We start from the raw sequence: 22,873 nt of genomic DNA on the forward strand, positions 1-22,873 counted from the left end.
CGCGCTATCTCAGAGTCGATTCTACCAACAGGTGTCAAACAAAAGCTCCATCAAACAGAGGGAAAAGAATAACAATTTTACATGCAGGATCAGAAAATGGTTGGGTCTCAAATGCCTTATGGCGTTCTGCAAAGAACATTAAAGACTCCTGCGTGGACTACCATGAGGATACAACGGCAGAGTTTTTTGAGCAATGGTTTAAGAATTGTCTTATACCTAACCTTCCTCAAAATAGTGTGATAGTAGTGGACAATGCAAGTTATCACAGTCGTCAATTAAACGTCAAAAATGAACTGTTAGAAGTGTTAAAATCATTTTCTATTAAAAAAGTATATGTTTGTGACGCATTGGCCGAGGACATGGGACATACAGTGTTACGGCTTCCGCCCTACTATTGTTTATTTAATCCCATAGAGCATATGTGGCACCAACTAAAGTCAAATGTTAGGTCACAAAATGTTTCTCCGACTTTAAGTGGTAGTGTAGTCGAATTAATAAGGAAATGTGTTGATGATATCTCCCCAGAAAGTTGAAAAAATTCAGTACTCCGTGTAATGAACGTAGAAAATTCATATGTTACTTTGAATCACATAATTAAACCAATTGTTATTAATCTTGAAGAGGATAGCGACAGCGAAACAGAATTAGGTATTTAGGAATTCATAAATATACTTTTTTTTCAATTCATCTATTTTTTGTACATTATGTATTCGTTTGTATGTATATACTGTAAATAGAACTATTATTACTGTACGTTTTTTGCTGACAGTCCTAAGCCTGTAATAAGTGTGAAGGAAAGTACCTGTCTGAATTTAGATCTATATACTACAATTATTCACGTAGAACAAAAAAACTACTTTCTTCATGTTAAAAATTGTTCAATTATCAAGTATATTTACTTGAACAACCTGAAAATACCATATGAAATAATTTAATAAATTTTTATAATCGTGTATTACACAGCTACCAATGAAATATATTAAATAACAAACTTTCTGAAGTGCGACCCTGTGTACTTCGGTAATTTATTGAGAGACTCTTGTATACACAATAGGATCAACTCAGGTAACCATTAAGCACTCAACCATTTTTCGTGAAACAAACTATACCTATTGTATCTGATCGAAAGTCTTTTCGTTGCCTTCCAAACACAAACAGGTATTTTTTTTTTTCGTGAGCAGGATCAAACTAAGCAAAGCTTTTTGAGTTCCAATACCGTCTCTATCCAAAATTATTCAGAGCCTATACCTTCTTCACTTTTTTTGTAAAATTTGTTTGAATAAGTTTGAGAAAGGCCGATATGTTTATTTGAAGTACAACACAAGTAAACATTGTAATATAATAAATGGTAGCATATTTTTAACACTTCAAACAACCTAAATGATTACTTATTTACACCCTGTAATACTTGTGTAAGCAAGAAAACAAAACAAAACAAAATTAAAACACCTTTCGAACAGCCATATCGATTCGAACAGAGCAGAATTCTGTCGCCACACCGGCGTACGAAGTTTGAAGTTAGCAACTTCCACGGAAAGCTGGAAATCGATAAACTCCCGTTGACGTCTGTTCCATATGTGAGTGAAGTTAAGATGTGAGCAAATTGTGCTATTTTTCTTAGTGGTTGCTAGAAAATAGTGATCAGAAGGTATGTATTATTTGATACTAATAAGGTACATTAATATTTTATACAAATTTAACATTTATGATGATTATTAAACGTGAGAAAATCAACAGTAGGGTATCTATCTGGCTTACTACATACTATTTTAATGTAGGGCAGTTTTCCAGACGTATAAATATTTTACTTGATCTCGATAAGCGAGTTTCTATTTTCATTCTAAACGTTTTCAAATTAATACTGTACCAAGTGAATAATTCTCAAATACTTTGTGAATTATCTTTTTCGTATATATTCCTTCTTCTTCTTCTTCCTTCTTGTATTTAGGTTTTAAAGCCTGTTTCTTCTTCAATATTAGCCTCCTAAATTGTTTAAATTATCGCACCATTTTTTTCTTGGTCTGCCAATACTTCTTCGTCCATTTGATGATTTATCTCGTACTATTCGTACTATCCTACCCTCTGCCATTTAACTAATGTGTTCGTTCCACTCCTGTTTCCGTTTTGTCACCCATCCATTTATGTCTTCTATATTGCATGCTCTTCTTATATTTTCGCTTCTCTCCCTATCCAACAGACTTTTCTTATTTAGATTTTTTATTTAGAGGTTGTCATACATTTGGTTTTTTTCTGCTGATCTTATCATATTGTATTTCTTGGCTGTTCTATTAAAGATGTGTGTTAATCTTTGGAGCTCGTCTTCTGTCTCGGCGATTAATGCGGCGTAGTCTGCATAACATAATATTTGGATGTCTTTGTTTACCATTCTGTAACCATGACCTTTGAGAAGACATAAATACGCATTACTGCAAAATATAATGCAAGGAAAAATAGAAGGAAAACGAAATCCAGGCCGTAGAAAAATGTCATGGTTGCGTAATTAATTGTTTTTCGAATATTTTTAGTTTTATAATACTTTTATAGAAACTGTAATAATATATTGTGATAGTGCATAATAATGGTTTCTTGTTCTCAACGTAGTTGCAGTAGCAGAAGCAATGTTAATAAAAAATCTTCAGAAATAACGTTCTACAGGTTAGTATACAAATATGTAAACAAAGTAATGGCCCGTACTTCAGAGAATAAATTAATAGTATTTGACTGTATTAATTTATCTTTATGTATAATATATCGTGTTTTTAGTGTTTACCGCGGAATAAATAAATCATAGTTTATTAAAAATGTATTGCACTTTTTTAGATTATGATTAAATCTTCTGAATAACTAGAGTCATATTTTTATAGTAGTTTTAATATTATTGAGTCCGGCCATGATCCCACCGCCATATTGGTATCATCGTTAGCCACGCCTACCTACGCCGTTTTTAATACACACGTTAATATGCTCATAGCTTCTCCATAGATTCTAACTCGATGGGTCAGCTGTAAACAAGGTCAGGATAGCCTTGATGATTTCCAATCTCCGATAGGAGTGGCACAAGAAGAAGAAGAACCATGACCTTTACTGCTTGTATTATTTCGTCCATTATTATATTATAGAGAAGTGGGCTTAACGAGTGACCCTGTCTCACTCCGCTTTATACTAGTATAACACTGTGTTAGTTTTCCATTTATCTTTGCCTGTATTCGATTATGGAAGTAGATGTTTTCGATGGTTTGGATAATATTGATTGGTATGTTTCTTTTATACAATAGGTGTCAGACGTCTTCGACTTGGATGCGATCGAAAGACTTTGTCAGGTCTATAAAACATAGATATGTTGGTTTATTGTACTCGATGGCCTTTTCTGTGATTTGTCTTAGTACAAATACGGCGTCTACGCAGGATCTTCCGGATCTAAGTCTTTATTGTTCATCTGATAAAGTTGTTAGTTTATTAATTTTGTTGGTTAGAACTTTTGTGGTAAGTGCTTAAGTGCGGTGTTCTTCTGTTGGGATCTTCTTTATCTCCTTTCTTGAACATTGGTATCGTTATGCTGTTTCTCCATGCGTCTGGTATCTTGCAGTGCAATATTAGTTTATATTGAATATATAGTATATATTCCAAATGGTAATACATTTAATTAAATTAATATTATTTATTAGTTCACCAATGGCGTAACTCTTCCTGAGTCTTTGCTGCTTTTACTCTTGCCTTCCATGTTTGTCGGTCCTGTGTCGCTATTTCCCATTATCGTATTCCCATTTTCTCCAGATCCTCTTTAACTTTATCTTTCCACTTTTTTCTAGACGGTCCTTCAGATCTTCTTCAATCTGGTCTTTCCCAAAACACATTGTTTGAGGGCAATTGTCATTACTGCGTATCACATATACTGGCCATCTTAGTCTATTGGCTTTTATATATCACAGTAGATTTTCCTTTAATTTTCCCCAGATCGTGAGAAAAATTTTGATCTTATTAGTTGTTGCATTGCAAATAAAAATTTGTTTGCCACCAGTATTCGCGTTTCATCTTCTACGTTGTTGTCATTTGTCATTGTTGCACCTAGATATTTCTAAGTGATGAAGTTATGATCATTTATAGTAATATTTTGCCTTATTAGCCGTCGTTCTTGTTTTGAAACGACTATATATTTTTTGTGTGATCCCATTGACTGTTTATGTTAGTACCAAGATAGTGTAGCTGTTTACCATATTAATTTTCTGTTGGTTTGCCAAAAGATGTGTATTTAATATTTCGCGCTTACTAACTACCATGTACTTTTGTTCGTATTCAGATCTAGCCCATATTCTCGACTTATATATGATATGCGCGAAATTATTGCTTGTAAACCATCTTTATTGGCTATCTGCAAAAACTACTGCGTCGTCAGCATATCTTATGTTGTTTAGACGCTCTCCGTTAACTAAGACGCATTCCTGCGTTAACTCCGTTAAATAGCACTGGAGACAGAATGCACCCTTGTCTCACACCTCTATCCATGGAGATTGTCTCTATCAACTGGTCTTCCACTTTAATGTTGGCAGTTTGGTTGTAATATAAATTTTATATAATTCGCAAGTCTCTATCATCCAAGTCCGCTTCTTTCAAGATGGATATGAGCTTGTCATGTTTTACTCTATCAAATGCCTTTTTGTAGTCGATAAAATAAATATATACATTACAGTTGACTTCACTGCTTTGGATAAGCACTTGTATAGCGAATAAAGCTTCTCGGGTGGCTAAGGTATGGCGAAATCCACATTGTGTCCATGATACTTGTTCTTCACATTTTTTATTAAAAACGTTTTAAGTAAGTGGCTCATTAGGGTAATTATTCTGTAGCCTTCGAATGTTTTTGCATTTAATTTTTTTGGTATAGTTACGAAGGTCGACTTTAATCAGCTTTGAGGAATATTTCCAGTTGTAAATGTGTTGTTAAATATAGTCATTTCGCCATAAGTTTCAGGAATTCTGTATAAAATTTGTCAGGCCTACAGCTATACCATCTTTAGTTTTTCTAATAGCTATCGTGACTTCTTAAAGGCCTGTTTGGCATTCTATGTCTTCAATGGCAATCTGCCTTTTATCTTCAAATGGTACTTCCACATATTTCTTTCAAGTGTCCAGTCTTTCTTCCACACTTAGTAGTGGATTACCTTGGATGTCTGCCAAACATCCAACTCTTCTAGGCTTGTATAAGCCTACAGTTTCTTTAACTTTTTGTGCATATTGAATGAATAGTATTTCTGTTGTAATATCTGAATTTCCGCACATTGTTCTCTCAGCTGTATGTCCTTAGCCATTCTGATTGCTTTTTTGATCTCTTTGTCTATTCTTTTGTATAATATCTTGTCCTGATCTTTGACCTTTCGCCTCTCCTCCATCATATCTAGAATCTCGTGTGTCATCCACGATTTTTTCTTAATTTTTGGTGGTCGAGGAATTTTTCTTGTATGTCTTTTTTTCAAGTTCCTGGTCTATTAAATTTATTTGAATAACGGTATTAAAATTGCTATGTATCGGAATATATCTTTGCTCTCAGAGCAGCTATATCCGGTTTGATTTTCGGATATTTTTTTTTACATGACAAATTCTAATGCAAGGTTAAACAACAATGGGGACAGCGGATCAGCGCGGACATGCCCAGTTCAACCAATAATCCATAGTTTTAGACGATTAATTGAATCATAAGTCTGTTTGAAATCTACAAAAATCTGATGTACAAATTAACAACATTAATTAATAAAATATAAAACACAATAAAATACCGCAAGAATGGAGAACGAGCGAACTAATTCTACTATTCAAAAAAAGAGATAAAAAAACAGCCAGAATACTACATAGATATAATCTTCATACTACGCTAGTTCATAATTTCACAATTAATGTACCAGACAGGGAAGACTGGAATAAAGGTGTACCCATACAAGCTGCTGCTACCTGGTACACGGGTGGCTCAAAAACATCGGAGGGTATGGGAGCCGGCGTAGTAGTGACAAATCAAGAGATACATTTCCCGGTAAGTCTATCTAAGGATGTGACAGAAAAAGTAGAAAGGCAGGAAAGAACGTTCTGTCTAGTTGCCATCTTCACGGATAGTCAGGCAGCGCTTAAGACACTCAATTCTGTAGAGGTCAATTCTTAGTTAGTATGAGATTGCGTGTGTGCTCTAAATAAACTAGGAGACCGTAGCAAGGTTACGGTAGCCTGGGTACCGGGGCACGAGGGTCATAAGGGCAATGAAAAAGCAGATGAAATGGCAAAACAAGGCTCATCAATGCCATTCATTGGACCGGAACCCTTCTGGAGGAATTCACCACGACAAAGACAGGCGAAACAGTTCATTACAGAACATTTGCCAAAATTTACGGCAGACCTAATAAGCAAAGACAGGAAAACAGTCAAAGCCATAATAGTTCTTCTAACAGGGCACTTGAAGCTGATGAGATTATCAGATGGTGACCAGTGCAAATTCTGTCACCTCGAAGAAGAAACAGCAGAGCACATTTTATGTCAGCGTGACAGTATGACAAATGTGCAGTTCTTTGCATTAGGAGAAGAAAATCCACCGGCAAATAGCTACCTGGAAGGTACAGTCTCGAAGCTACTAGACTTTATAAAAAGGGTCAGACTAGAGAATGTTATCTAGGACTAAAGGACCACAATAGATCTCTAAATCTAATATAATCTAATACTACGCTAAAACTTACAACTAAAAGTTTACAAGTGCTAATAAATCAGATGATAAATTTAGCAGTTGAACAACAAGGTTTTCGTACTGGAAGATCGTGTACAGGTGCAATATTCGTTATAAAGCAAATTACTGAGAAATCACTAGAGTATAATAGACCAGTATTTCTGTGTCTGAGTGACCTAAAAAAAGCATTTGACAGAGTAAGACTCAAAGATGTAATCCATCTTTTGTATAATAGAGAAGTTCCCCTAAATATTATAAAAACTACCGAAAACATCTACCAAAACAACAAAATGGAAGTCAGAATAGATGGATAACTTACAGAACCTATAGAAATAGGTAGCGGAATAAGACAAGGAGATTCATTAAGCCCCATGCTCTTCAATTTGATCATGGATAAAATCATCAAAAGCGTTAACAAAGTAAGAGGATAGAGAATGAGAAACAAAGAAATAAAAAATACTCTGTTACGCAGACGACGCAAAGATGAAGATAGTCTGTAAAGACTGGTCCACAGATTTAACATAAGAGCAAAAGCATCTAATATGACAATCTCATCTCAGAAAACTCAAACAATAGTAGTCAGCAAAGAACCAAGCAGATGTAAAGTAGAAATTGATGGCATTAATATTAAACAAGTATTGGAAATGAAATACCTGGGAATTACTCCTTCTAGTTATGAAGATCTGTACAAAGAAGTGAGAGATCAAGTACAAAAAGCAAATAGACTGGCAGGATGCTTTAATAATAGTATATGGCGAAACAAACACATTAACACTGAGATGAAATCAAGATATTTTAAAGCCAGTGTAAGAAAAATAATGACATATACCTCAGAAACAAGACCTGACACAGCCACAACGCAAAGGCTACTGGAAACGACAGAAACGAGAGTACTGAGAAGAATTACAGGAAATACGCTTAGAGATCAAAAGAGAAGTGAAGACATTAGAAAAAAAATGTAAAGTATAGTGTATAAATGAATGGACACAAAATAGAAAACAATAACCACATAAGCAGAATGGAGGAGACCTATGTCATCAAAATAGCAAGAGATAAGTCACCAATGGGCAGAAGTATCGGACAACCGCAAAAAAGTTGGAGTGACAACCTTTAATAGAGGTATTAATCCGCCAATGAACATGCAGAATTGCTTATAAAGAGGAAGAACAAGAAGAAGAAGATTTTTTCTTCTGTTGCTAGGGATCCAGCATTATATGTACTGACATTGTGTTGTAAAATCTTGTCCCCCTCCCCCCAAAAGACCTGGAACAGAGCAGTTTAGTGCGAGAGTCGGAAATCTTTTCCTAATCGCCTGGGGGTAATACTATTTTAGGGGGTGTGTGGCGTGATTTTAAAACCTGCTTTCCATATTTTATATAAGATGTGATATAAGTGTATATACAATTCACAAAGAATAGAGAGACAGACGCAATACAACGTAAACACGTGACACATGGGATGCATAACGACGCGACATAAGATAGATCATGCCGGGTTGCCGTCACGACAGATAAATCGCTCTTGCTTACTTGCCTACGGGGCACAGCAATAAAGGTTTCACATCAAGATGTATTTACGATGGAGACTGGATATTTCCATTGTCCCTTATTTTTGTATTGTGATGATGCTAATCAACAAGTTAAGCTTCTGTACGTTAGCCTCATGATCTCTTAAATGTTTCCTGGATTAAAATTTTTACGTTTTTACTATGATGGTCTTTATTTTGTATAATACTAAATATTTGTACGTTATTAATTTTAGATGTTGGAAGGAGCTGTTGCTAGACTATTAAATCAGTTACTGGGAAAATACGTTGTTGACCTTGATGCGGAAAATTTAAATGTCGGGATATTTTCGGGCCAAGTTCAACTGACAGACCTAAAATTGAAGCCAGAAGCACTGGTAAGTTGATGTAATATTTACATAAACTAGAAACAGCATACGAAATGAAGTTAAAATCAATAGTATGTCACTGTTAAGTTTTGTATCCATTAAATCATTGGAACCAATCATTCGTTGAAATTTTAATACTGTAATATTTCTATAGGGTAATAATAATATTTAACATGGTAATCATATTTATCAAATATTTAAATGTATACAGTGTGTCTTATAATGCATATAAATAAAAGAAAGTTCTTTAAGTAAAAAGCCTTATATTCTGTCCTCTCAGCTTGATAGCACATTATCTCATTATAAATTCAAAAATGTACAAAGCACTAGAGGGTCGTTCAAAAAATTAAAGCGACTCGTAAGCATTTCACAAAGACACATTAGAAATATGTCTTTACTCGCTGTCTTTCATTGTATCCTCCCTCTATGAGATTTGAGTAACTGATATAATAGATTCAAGGGTTAACATAAAACAAAAACGAAGTATTTGAATTGGGTATAAATGTTTGGAAAATGAAATTTTATTATAATCTAAATTTATTATAGTACTAGATGGTACTAGCTGACCGGGGCAATTCTACCGCCTTACCTAATCAAAGAGAAGTTATATTACGTTTATGCCACTTTTTAAACATACATTTTTATTTAAAAATGACAAATATAGGAGGAAAAAACTTTTCGTGACATTTTTTGTGAAGTTTGTGACATTTACTGTTAACGATCGTTACGTTAATGCAATTTTAATTTATTAATGCTGTAAATAAAGTTCTGTAGGTCATTTTATACCATATCCTAAAAATTTATTACCCAATTCACTTTATATCTAATAGTTATAATAATTTTCGTTGTTAATCGATAATAGACGGCGTCTTTGTTTGTGGGTTAAAATATGAATAATGCCTTGAAATTCGCTGTCTTATATCGAGCATAAACTTAAAATTTTACAATCACTAAGAAAAGAAAAAGTTTCAAAATAAATGTATCAGTTTATATACAGATATAAAAATAAATTGATTCAATCCAACTTACCTTAATACAAAAGTGTACACAAAAAAGTTACAGCCCCTTGAAATTACAAAATAAAAATTTTTTTTTGCATTATCTCCTAAACTACTTGACATTTTGTAATAAAAATAGACACGTTACTTTCTTGTTTTGAAAGCGTTTTTCATAAAAAAGAAACAGCAAAATCTAAGCGCACAGAACAATTTTAAGGAGGGTGTGCCGTAATAAATCCCCCCAAACTTTTAAGTAAGTTCAAATCAAATGAATTTTGTGGCATCATTAGTTTAACACATTATTTTTAAAAACATTTTGCATTTTATCACTTTTTTCAAAAAACAGTTTTTATTGAGTTACGGTCCTTTTCATTAACCTTTAAAAAATTACGTGCAACTAAATAAATGGATTAAATGAATTAACAAGTACAAAAAATGTCTATAACCTCTATAAATATGATATTACAATAAATGTTTAAAATGACCCCCATTTTCTTCAATACACATTCGGTATCGTTTTAATAAGGAAAACCAAATGCGCTGAAAAATCATATTTTTCTGACGAAATCGATTTGCAGCTTCAATTATTCTAACCCTCAATTGTTGTTCGTCCTTTATTGTTACAGAATACACTTTCTCTTTCATAAACCCCCAAAAGCAAAAGTCCATGGGGTTAAGACCTGGACTTCTGGGTGGCCAAGAAATAGGTGCGTCACGACCCCTTCCAAACCACCGACCAGGATACTGCCTGCAAAGGTATTCTCGGACTTCATTACAGTACTGCGGTGGAGTGCCGTTTTGTAGAAACCACATATTTTGCCTTATTGAAATATTCACTTCTTCCGAAGACTCTTGTAAATCGTTTGCCAAGAACTGCAAATAATTATCACCATTTAAATTATTGGGAAGAAATACTGGGCCTATTAGATTGTTATCCACAATTTCTGCTAAACATGAACTTTGAAAGTCCTTTGGTGATGAGTCGTTTTTTTAGCGTGAGGATTTTCGTCGGCCCAAATGTGCTCGTTATGATGGTTTGTTATTCCATTTCTACTGAAGGTAGCCTCGTCGGTAAGCAAAATATTTCTAATAAAATTAACATTTCCAGTGTTTCCATTAACAACCAATCGCAAAATCCAATCCTTTTAGGATAATCTTCAACCAATAACTCTTGAACCGTTGTTAAGTGATAGGGTTTAAGCAGCTGATCCCTCAAACGCCTCCAAACCCTTACGTGATGAACATTTAGTTGAGCAGCTATTACCCTTGTACTTGTTCCAGGGACTTATTCAGTGATTTCTAAAATGTCTTCATCAGTTGCATCCATTATTGGACGACCACTATTGCCAGCAACTTTCCCGTTTCCCGTAAATGACGATCAATGGTCAGAAATAATCGTATATCGGGTGTATTTCGATTGGGGTATTTTACTGCATAATGCCTTGTGGCTGCTGCACTACTTCCTTGTCATTCACCTACAATATTCCCGATTGTTTATTGAAATCATTATTTAATCTGATCCATCTTACCCAAATTTAAATGCATATCTGCCATTTCTTGAAATGTGTAGGCCATTGTAATATCAAAATTTTTAATATTAATCTTATTCACACAATAAATGATAGCTTCAAATTATTTACTATTATTGATGGAACTGTTTGTGTAATTATTGTATCCGTAGAAAGTAAATGTGTTAAACTAATGATGCCACAAAATTCATTTGATTTGAAAGTACTCAAAAGTTTGGGGGGATTTAGGGCTGCATACCCCCCTTAAAATTTTTCTGTGCGCTTAGATTTTGTTGTTTCTTTTGTATGAAAAATGCTTTCAGAACAAGAAAGTAACGTGTCCATTTTTATTAGGTACAAAATGTCAAGTAGTTTAGGAGATAATTAAAAAAAACCAATTTTTATTTTGTAACTCCAAAGGGCTATAACTTTTTTTGTGTACACTTTTGTACTAAGGTAAGTTGGATTCAATCAATATATTTTTGTCCCCGAAATGCATGATTTAATTTATGACATACCTTTTTGAAACACCCTGTATAAAGTAAATATTTTTGTAATATAGTATGAACTAGATCTTCCAATCGAAGTACGAGCAGGAACAATCGGAAAAATATGGTTACAAATACCATGGACGAGCCTATGGAATCAGCCAATTGTTGTCAACATAGAAGACCTACATATCATAGCAGGCCCGATCGTAACGAACGAGCCATTTGATGCCGAGAAAAATAAAAGGCTTGCTAGAGCGTCAAAGAAAAAAGCTCTTGCCAATTTAGATAACCATGAAATTCTAGGAGGGCCCACTTCGTTTTCGGAACATCTGATCTCCAATATTCTGAATTATTTCCAATTGAATATAGCGAATATTCATATTAGGTATGAAGATAATTATAGTTTGAAAACTCCTGTTGCAGCTGGGCTATGTATTGGATCTATTACTGCAGAGTCAACCAATAGGTAAGAAAATCACTGTTTATAAAAACATTTTTCATTAAATTCTCAGAGATCTAACTTTTATTTTATACCAAATTGATGTCATTCTTCTTGTTCTAGCAAGATCGTCACTCCGTTTGATCTGAGATCTTTCTGTTTTTGTTTTTTTACTACTACTTTCTTTACTTTTTACTTCAAAATTTTTAACTTTCTTCTCTCTGGATATTTTTCTATTACTTTTTGTTCCTCAATCTTGTTTTATATGCACATTTGCCTTTTTATTAATAATACCATTGATTTTTTTAGTTTTAGTTTTTGAAATTAACAAACATTAAATTTGTCGTTAATCGTCATTCATATTGCTTCAGTAAACTTCCAAACACGATCAAATTCGTAGACTTTTTACAATTTTTGTTTCAAATTTTCGATGTACGTCAGGGATGAACATTCTTCTTCGCAGGGAGGCTGTATTTCAATAAGATCTTGAGGAAGCTTCATTTATCTTCCAGTGATCGTTATCGATGGAGAATAACCGGTCACTTCATATTCGGAACTTGTATAGATTAGCAAGAAGAAAGGAATAAAATTATCCCAATATTTTGATTATCAACGAGGAATTGTGAAGTGGACCGAGAATATCCACTACAAGTCGTTTAAAAGGCTCTCCGGAAAGATATTGTACCACTTTATTATGACTTTTTGTTCCAGGACATTTTTCACCGTTACATAAATCGCATGTCTGGCACCAATTTTCTACATCCCGGTGACAAGTGATCCAGTAAAATCTGTCCCGAATTCTAGCAAGTGTTCTTTTGCCTTCAAAATGTCCTCCAGGAAGGTTCTTGCAACACGCATTTAATGTGTGATTTTGGCAGTAGAATTGTTGAACTTTACGTACTCAATCGGGCTTTTCCCACTTCCCATTTAAAAGACCATTAGAATGATATAGAGATTCCCATTGAGCTCAGTACGCCTTTATAGTTCCACTATATTTGGTTATTTTTTGCCAAATAGGTCTGACTCCAATTTTAAGACATTCTTCTATGTCTTTAAAGTCATTATATTCCTTATGAATGAGTGGTGGACAAAAATGGACTGGGAGGGAGAAATGAGAATGGCGACCATCTAGTGGAGTTGAGTTCTGTGAAGAACAACATATTAAAATTACAAACGCGTTCTATTAGCATCATCCACAGAGATTATACACATGGCAATTTAATACCGCAGATGGACGAACAAGAAATCAAATAGACTACATCCTAATAAGATCAAGATGTAAGTCGTCGACCATCAACTATAAAACATATCCTGGTGCAGATTGTGGAAGCGATCGTCAACTCCTGGTATTGAACGTTCGACTTCATTTTAAAATTCCCAAAAGAAGACTCCTAAGAAAAGTCATGTCTGTAAATTCATCAAAAATCAATGACTTCCAACAAAACCTAGAACAAGCTCTTTCTTTAAAACAAGTAGATAGTGATCCTGAGAGCACTTGGATCTATCTTAAAAATAAGGTAATCGAGGCTGCAAAAGACTGTGAGGCAGCGGTTTCCACAAGCCGAAAATCGTAAGTATCCGACAATACGTGGACTGTGATTCAACGCAGACAAGAACATAAAACTAGATACGGAACAAAACGAGAATACAGAGCGTTATCAAAAGCTGATTACATCTCTAAAATATGCAGAGAGATAGAGGAACATGGCTGTCGAAATAAACCGAGGGATTTATTTCAGAAGACCAGCGAATTTAAATCTTAAACATGCTCTGTAATAGATAAGGAAGGTAATCTAAAGACCGATACCGATGAAATATTGGAAACATGGAGAAACTACTGTGGCGAGCTATATAAAAATAACGAGGTACCAGCAGAAAATCAGTGGCGTGGCCATCTGACTACCCTAGAGAACCTACTGTCTTACTCGCTGAAGTCAGAGATGCTAAGGTCTTGGCTAAGGTTTTGAACTGTGCTAAGTTACGAGTTTTCCGGTAATGCAGATTCAACGCTTACCAACAGTGACGTCACACTGTCTCGCCCAAGTACCCCAAACTCTGCTGTTAAAGCTTATAACAAAAAGTAAGAGGAAAAGAAGAGAAAAGGAGAAGCGTGAACAAGACGAGGATGAGAAACGTAGATAAGACAATTAAGAGGAAAAGAAAGAGAAGAAGGAGAAGATTTTAAGTTAGAGATAAGTCAAATTACTATTGGTATAGACAAATTAGAGGAACAATAAGACTGTTTAAAGAATAATTTAGATAATAAAACAGAACAACAACAAAACGCTTTAATTCCAACAATCCTGAATCTGAAGAACAAAACCATTTAAATCTGATTTAGAAGGATTAGTAGCTGAGTTAGAAAGAAAAATTGGTACCCAAGCTTCCGTATCTAATATTGTTTCAGTAATTAATGCCTAATCAAAACAAATAGGTTCATCATCTTCTATAGTTAAAACAGGAACAATAAGAACTACTAAAATTTTAAAATCAGCCACATTCTATAGTCAAACAGCATGAGAAACTCCAATTCGCAGCTGCAACTAGAGTATATGGCTAGACTGAGAAAGAACTGGTAACTTTCTTGGTAGTGTCGCTTTAAGGACAGGCAGCAACCATCTTGCAATTTTCTCACCAAGATGCATCCAGTTCTACCTCTCTAGTTCAAGCTTTAGATATGGTCAGAAGGTTTTCCAAAGTTAGCTGAGAGTTCGATATCAAAAAGGTAACGAAAGCCTGCAATAGTATGAAGCCGATATTAAAACATTAATGAATTTGGAGTACCCTTAGGCACCTAATGATTTTCTGGAACAAATACAGGTACTCATTAACTGACTATAGAATGTTAAGATGCAACATCACAAAGCGCTAAATGAAGCAATAATTTCAGCACAGGAGTATGAAGAGGTGAAAAGTATTTCCAGAGCTGGTTCAAAATAAAAAGAAATAAGATTTCGAGAAAATGAGGAAGCCTCTTCCGCTAATAACCAACAAACCAAATTTCAAGCATACTGCAAAATCTTAAAAAACATCAAAATAAAAACAGAAGACGTGTTATTTGCGGAAAATATGACATTTACAAAATAATTGCAGAAATTTCCAGGCAAGGAAAGAAGAATCAAACAATAAGGTCAAAAGGTTTCCTAGATCAACAGCCAGAACCCTCCCAAAAAGTTCCACTAAAAAGATTAGTAGGTATAGGTCTCTAAGTAATTACAAACATTAGTAATTAATTTACCCACAACTGACCACAGAAAGGAAAAAGATACTCTGGAATCTGAAGTTAATCAAAGCACAGTTCAAAAAATTTGCCAAGTTGACTGACCCACAGTTAACAAATGGTTCCGGTCTTGGCTAAGGTTTTGAACTGTGCTAATTTACGAGTTGGTCGCTAATGCAGATTCAACGCTTACCAACAGTGACGTCACACTGTCTCGCCCAAGTGCCCCAAACTCTGCTTTTAACTATCTGATGTTCCAAATTTTACGAGACATTTTGAGCTATTTCGATGACATCTAGAACTATCTAGATTTTTAATACGTCTTCTTTTTCATAAAAGAACTTTTGGTATAAGAAATAAATCTAAAGAAACTGCTGTAACAATTTTCTTAAAAACCCTTAATTAGCCCAATAACTTTCAATAAAATCGGCTTTGTTATCTGAGACAATGAACAGTTTGCAAGAATATACCCGGTTAATAAGTTATTTACGTAAAATGTCAAAAGTATCCCTAATTTCGCTATTTGTCAATACCTTAGCTTGTTTTTTAACATTTAAAAATGTATTGCAAGTGTGTTAGTTTTTTCTAGAACTGTTTTAAAATCACAGCTTGGACCGACAGGTAGAAATAAATGGTAAAATATTATCTCACCACATTACATTTAATTTTAGTAAATGGCGACCATCAAAATATGACAAAAATGCAGAAACCTGTTACTATTTGGTAAAGCTGGATGCCTTTTCAATATATTGGAATACAGATGCATCGCTTAAGAAATGGGACCTTCCATCACAGTATTACCAATGGAGAAACACTATGGCCGCTAGTCTGCAGAATTACTCAATGAATGAAGAAGAATTCAATTTTGGTATGTACATTTTCCTTAAATTTAATAAAGGTTCAATGTATTATTTTCCTGAAAATTTTATTTCCCCTAAATCATATTATAATGTAATGGTTACAGTAGTAAACATAAAAGTGGTAGTAACAGTTTTCAATGTAGTTTATACAAGGGGCAGACAATTTCTTTAAATTTGCTAAAATCTCGATTTGTACATTTGAGTCACGTTTTAACGCATGTCCTAAAAATTTGGCACGAAATAGTTATCGGATTTTTTTAATGGAGAAATCTTTTTAAACACTAACTAGTTATCATACATAGCAACTTAGCACTTACCTAAACTATACTATCGAGTTATGTGGAGTGACCTATTCTGCTGTACCAGACGCAAATTTCTTCGAATGTCTTATGAGTTCCTATAATAGGCGGAATTCAGATTAATTGCTCTCAGTTTTTCGTAAATTAGCTGTCTTAATTGTTCTTCGTCTTGGGTTTCCCAGCCTCCATGAAAACTTGCCTAGACAGGAAAACCCAAAAATCCTTTATTGAACAAGCCTGCAGCAAAGGAGGATTAAAATTTTTGGGGAACAAAATCTCTTGAGTAATGGTACGATGCTAATTCTGACCAAAACATGATATTGTCATTATCCTGATGATCATAAACAAACTAAAGCAATTTGAAATCACAGCTATCAATAGAACTCTGATCATTCAAAGCTTCACCCACCACTCTTCCCACAAAAGGTCGAGATAAACCCAGAGGCGGCGTAAGGCGTAGGAGACGTGGGCCACAGCCCACGGCCTCGCGGTCCGAGGGGCCTCGCGCCATGGAGATTTATGTATTACTTAAACCTAAGCCATAAACGCGCCGAAAAAAGTACTTGCATCGCTGTCGCTCGCGAGAAATCCCGCTGCAATGCACGTCAACGCTGGCCTAGAAAATGGTATCGCCCTGAAATTGCATTTCTATCGCTAACCAAGAATTTCCGCTGTACGTCCCCGTCCAAAACAAAATAGAGTATTCCTCGTTCATCAAACAGTTTTGAAACAGTGAACTTTGGTTTACTGTTTCAAAACGTTGTTTTGTAACTATAGCTACTTATAAAATAATAAATACGTAGCTTAGTACTTAACTATTGATTTATTATTTGTGATGTGAAGAAAAACAGTTGTACAGCTAGATTACGAGCACGTAATTAAACAATTTGGTAGGTCTGGTAGATTGGTAGGTCTTATCCTAATATCCTAATTATTTTTAGGTTAGTTGTAAGTGTGACTAGATTTTGCATGAATGAAAGTTCAATAATAAAATGACACATCCAAGAGGAAACTAAGCCTACATTACCACTACCTACATTACATTACCACCTACATTAATTTAAAAAAAATTTTCAATTTTCTTAACGTTAATTTAGGATAAATTCGTAATTCTGATGGTTCCTACTGTTATTTTATTATAATTTTAACTTATTCAATTTTAAATATTGCTGGCTACTGTCATATTTAGACAAATACCTCAAGTTACACTGACTGTTTTGTTCCGACTTCCATCCTTCTTCTTCTTCTTCCTACTTTATAAATAGGCTTAATGCCTGTTTTACTTCGGTTTTTAGCCTCAATTGACGTTGTCTGACCATCTTTTCCTCGGTCGTCCCAATGATCTTCTTCCATTTGGCGATTTGTCTCTTGCTATTCGTATTTTCTGTCATTCTTTCGATGTGTTGATTCCATTCCACTTTTTTCTTTTGGTCCACGCGTTTATTTCCTCTATACCACATCTCGCTCGTATTTCCTCACTTCTTACTCTATCTCTTAGAGTTTGGTTTGTTATTTTTCGTAAGACTTTCATTTCTGTTGTTTCCAGTAGTATTTGTGTTTTCGCCGTATCTGCTCTTGTTTCCGCTGTGTACGTCATTATCGGTATTATTGTTGATTTGTATATCCTAGTTTTCGTTTGCGTTGTGAGGTATTTATTTCTCCAGATTGTGTTGTTGAGACATCCTGCTGCTCTGTTTGCCATGTTCACTTGTTTTTGTACTTCTTTTTCCACTTTTCCGTAGCTTGACAGTTTTATTCCGAAGTATTTAGTTTCCATCACTTGTTCTATTATTTTGTTATTTACGATTAGTTTACATCGTCTCGGTTCCGCTGATATCACTATCGTTTTAGTTTTCTCTGTTGAGATCTCCATGTTGTATGTGAGCGCCGTATCTTCGAATTCTTTAATTAATCTTTGTAGGTCATCTTCATTTTCGGCTGTTATTATGGCGTCGTCGGCGTAGCATATTATCCTTATTTCCTTTTCTCCCATTCTATATCCTCTTCTTTTTTTAAGTTTCTTTATTTCATCCATTATCAGATTAAATATTAATGGGCTCAGCGAATCTCCTTGTCTAATGCCAGTTTCATATTTGATAGGTTGCGATATTTTTCCTTTACATCTTACCATAGCTATGTTATCTTTATATATATTCTCAATGGTTTTTACTAAATCCAGTGATATTCCCTTTTCATATAAATGTATCGCGTCCCGAATTCTCACTCTATCAAACGCTTTCTTCAAATCTTTGCCTGCATTGCCCACTAGGTGGATCGAGTAGCTTGGTGGGCGATGTTGCCGGTCCCAAGCCCGGATAAAGGGGGAGGGTTGTAGGGTTAGGATAGCAGCCAGCCATATATAAAAATTAAAAAAAAGTTCAAAGAACCGATGACGAGCCACGGATTTCCATCCTAACATAGTATCATTTTTATATAAATTTTTGGTTCCAACTAGAATTTTTTACAAAGTGGCCCTTTTGACCTAAATGACCAATGAGAAGGTCACATGGTCGATAAATCCGGCCTATTAGAAAGAGATGTAGGGACTGCTTTGCGTCAGTTTTCTCTGTCGAATTGAGGGAACACTGGTATGCCAACAGTCAGTCTATTTTTGTATTATATATCTATGAACTTATCTATGCCTGCATGATAACCTAAAGGGTTAATAATTGATACATTTTAAAAATTTAATACACTGACTATGGTAATTTTGTAATTATAGTTGTGAATCCCATGTCAACAAAAATCAAAATGGTCATAAGCAAATCTCAAGTTGGGCAAGTAACCAAACTCTATACCGATGTCATCATCCAAGATTGTAACATAGAATTAACCAAAGATCAATATGACTCGATACTAGCTACCGCAGATTCTATGGAAAGAATGTTAATTAGCTGGCAGTACCTATCTATAAGACCCACTGAAAGTATCTTAGACAATCAGAAAATTTGGTGGAGGTATTCCAGTTATGCCTTATTGGAACAAAGGGTAAAGCCGTACACTTGGAGCAGAATTAGAAGAGTGCGGCAGAATTATAAAGAATATATGGAAACTTACAAACAAATTTTACTCAATCCGAATGATACAGAGTTAAAAATGGATTTGCAAAAATATGAAGATAATTTGTCTATAATTAACGTTGTGTTAGCTAGACAACAAGCCAGATTAACGGTAAGTTAAAGATTTTTTTCTTTATTAACATGATCCGTTGTAGAAAATAATAAAAAATATTGCTGCACCTTTTATTGCACTTCTATAATGACCAAATTGTATTTATATCTAATTGCTCAGAAGAGCTATCCAACTCTGAGATAGCGCGTTCATCTGCACGATCTCTTGTCACAGGTTCCTAGGCTAAGGATCACCTCTGTTCAACACTAAGCATTAACAGACCTTTTACACCGTTAGTGCTCTTACAATGGGTACATTTCAGGCCTCGAAAGGACTGTCAATCACATTGGGTGCCTTACCCGTGGTTTTGGTGATTATTGTCATAGAGTTTTTAACCTAAGAGGCAGCCCTGTTCAGCACCAAGCATTGATAGACTTTCTACACCTTCATTGCTCTTACAATACATTTAGAGCAACCGAAAGTGCAAATAGCGACATGCATATTCTGAAAAAGTGTATGGTAATTATTTGCCTACACCATAAATACATGTAACAGTTATTTTACAACCTGATCGTCTAACAATCGTAGCTTTAAATCAGATATAACAGGGTATCTTAAAAGTATAGATCTTTTAAAACATATTTGTGGGATATACACCAAATATCTTTTAACATCACCTGTGTGACCTAAATAGTTTAATAGGATAGGATGATATCGTTGAAACTAACTCTATATTAGTAAGATTCAGTCGTCTATTATTGTTTGTGGTCGTAAACAATTTTCGTATTTAGATGTATTAGATGTATGGAGAAACCTTTTTAAATAGAAGGTATAAATAAAAGGGAGAATTTAGAGACTGCATTTAAAACACTGGAATATGTGTAAAAAGCAATAGGGAAGTTTCTTTTACAAATCACTAAATTAATTTTTATGTATGTGCAACGTTCTTGCCAATCCAGAATTAATCTACTAAAGATGCTGTCAAATACCTCTTGGGGGGCAGATACAACAACCTTACTTACTCTATATAGATCACTAATACGAAGTAAACTAGACTACGGCTGTTTATGCTACGATACTGCTAACAAAACATCTTTAAAAAAACTTGACTACATTCAAAATATGTGCTTGAGATTAGTTTTAGGTGCCACAAGAACTAGTCCAGTAAGTAGCTTACAAGTTTTGGCTAATGAACTGTCCTTAAGCCAACGAAGGCAACTCCTATCACTAAATTACGTTGCCAGAATTTCAGCAAACAACAGCAACGTAACCTACTCAACAATACTTTGCAGAACAAATATAACGTCCGATCTTTACAGAAACATTGCAATAAAAAAACTACCATTTCCCGAACGAATAAAACGTATTGGTCTTAATTTAGAACAGTTCAGTCTTACTATGCCTATTCATGTAAATGTTCCTCCTTGGATGATTAAACATCCAAAAATAGACACGTCTTTAAAAGAACTCCCGAAACATTCCACACATCCTTTCCTTATACAGCAAGCTTATAAAAATGTAATATCCAAATACCCAACAACCCATCAAATCTTCACTGATGCTTCCAAATGTCATGAAGGACATGCTGCAGCCTACATCTACGAAAACGTCAAGTCTACCATACGAATCCCAACAAATTGTTGTATATATACCGGAGAACTTACGGCAATTCATCAGGCCGTGAAAAAATGTTGTTCTATCAATGAAAGCAAATTTGTTATCATCACCGATTCAATGAGCGCATTACTTGGAATAAAACAGCTATATACAACTCACGCCATACTTCTCAAGATCAAAGAAGAGTTATCTTATCTACAGACTCAACAAAAAGATATTTCCTTTATCTGGGTACCTTCCCATATGGGAATAAGTGGTAATGAGGAAGTGAACTCTCTGGCAAGCAATGCAACCACCGACCAAAGTATTGCTATCATAAATCAAATGCCTTGGACTGATCACAAAGTAAATATCAAAGCCCACGTATACAGAGCGTGGCAAACTACTTGGGATCACACTGCTAATAAACTCAAAGAATGTCTAAGTCAAGTAGGAACCAAACTCATCTTACCAAATAATAGAAAAGACCAAGTCATCATTAACCGACTCCGAATAGGACATACTTTCCTTACACACAAGCATATCTTCAACCAGGAGGCTGCTCCGTTGTGTACCAAGTGCAATACTCAGTTGTCAGTGAAACATATAATTGTTGAGTGTCCAGTGTACCAGAAGGAAAGAATCGCGTGTGCCCTTAGTGATAATTTAAAAAGTATACTAACGTCAAATTTACAGTCTTTATTAAGTTATCTTAAAATGACTAAACTATATACCAGATTGTAAAAAATATTTTTTTTTATGCAACAATATGTATCTTACTGTTTGTGTATGTCCCCCCGCTAATAACCCTTAGTGGTTGATGCGGGTATATTTGTTTAAATAAAAAAAAAAAAAAAAAAGTATTTTATATATTTTCTTCATGATTTTCTTTACTTTAATTGACTTTATTCAGGTTCAAGAAAGAAGTATAGGAGAAAAAAGCTTTTGGTCAATGTTGCCTTCTCCAGAAAGAATATTACTATGTGAGAAGATAGGGTATTTTGATGAGAAGGAGGACAGCTTTAAGGAGAGAATAGGTAAAATTTTAAAATTATATAATAACATAAAGAACGACAAGAAAGACAAACTTTAAAATACAAAATAAATTCAATGTTTGGTAAGACATATTAAGTTGACAAATACGAGTATATAAAATCAAAATATATATATATATATATATATATATATATATATATATATGTATATATATATATATATATATATATTTTATTATATTATTTAATGATCACTATCAAAATAGTACAGCTCCATTTTTTTGTAAGTACAGTAGATCCTCAATTATCTGTACTTCTCGGCACAGATAATCCGAAAGGCACACATAATCCGAATATTTATTTTTTATATATGTACATAATCTAGTAAAATATTTCCAGCTTCCTCAGCCTCCAAATTGGTCACTCTTTTGATTGATACCGTCCCATCATTTTCTTCGTCTCGACTCTCATTTTTGGATAAGGTTGTGACCTTATCCATACCGGGCTGATTCAAGACTAGTTCGACAATATCGTCATTACTGTGAAGCTAATAACCTTTGTTTATATCTTTAAAGAGAAGAAGAAAAATTTACATACAGGCACCTGTGACTTACCCAGCTAGTATTAGGTTCCTTATACCTTAACGAAGTTGTGCCAGGACGAGATGCAGGAGGGGGTTAGACCTTTGACACTTCGTCCCGTCACCGAGACGGTCGGCGTCTAACTAAAGACCGCTCCTCTATCACTACTCTGAGATAGCGCG

General features: G+C 34.5%; 1 protein-coding gene across 1 annotated transcript; it reads left to right on the forward strand.

Moving 5' to 3' along the window:
* Positions 1 to 1,510: 1,510 nt before the first annotated feature.
* Positions 1,511 to 22,152, forward strand: LOC140431864 (intermembrane lipid transfer protein VPS13A-like; the record flags this gene model as incomplete). The annotated part of the gene is made up of 6 exons (XM_072519740.1): positions 1,511 to 1,648; positions 8,462 to 8,602; positions 11,662 to 12,056; positions 15,921 to 16,117; positions 19,131 to 19,579; positions 22,029 to 22,152. Coding segments are annotated over exons 2-6 (1,306 nt in total), but the record flags the coding sequence as incomplete, so codon positions are not given.
* Positions 22,153 to 22,873: the final 721 nt, after the last annotated feature.

The sequence above is a fragment of the Diabrotica undecimpunctata genome, unplaced genomic scaffold (assembly GCF_040954645.1).
Source record: "Diabrotica undecimpunctata isolate CICGRU unplaced genomic scaffold, icDiaUnde3 ctg00001186.1, whole genome shotgun sequence".
Classification (NCBI taxonomy): Eukaryota; Metazoa; Arthropoda; class Insecta; order Coleoptera; family Chrysomelidae; genus Diabrotica; species Diabrotica undecimpunctata.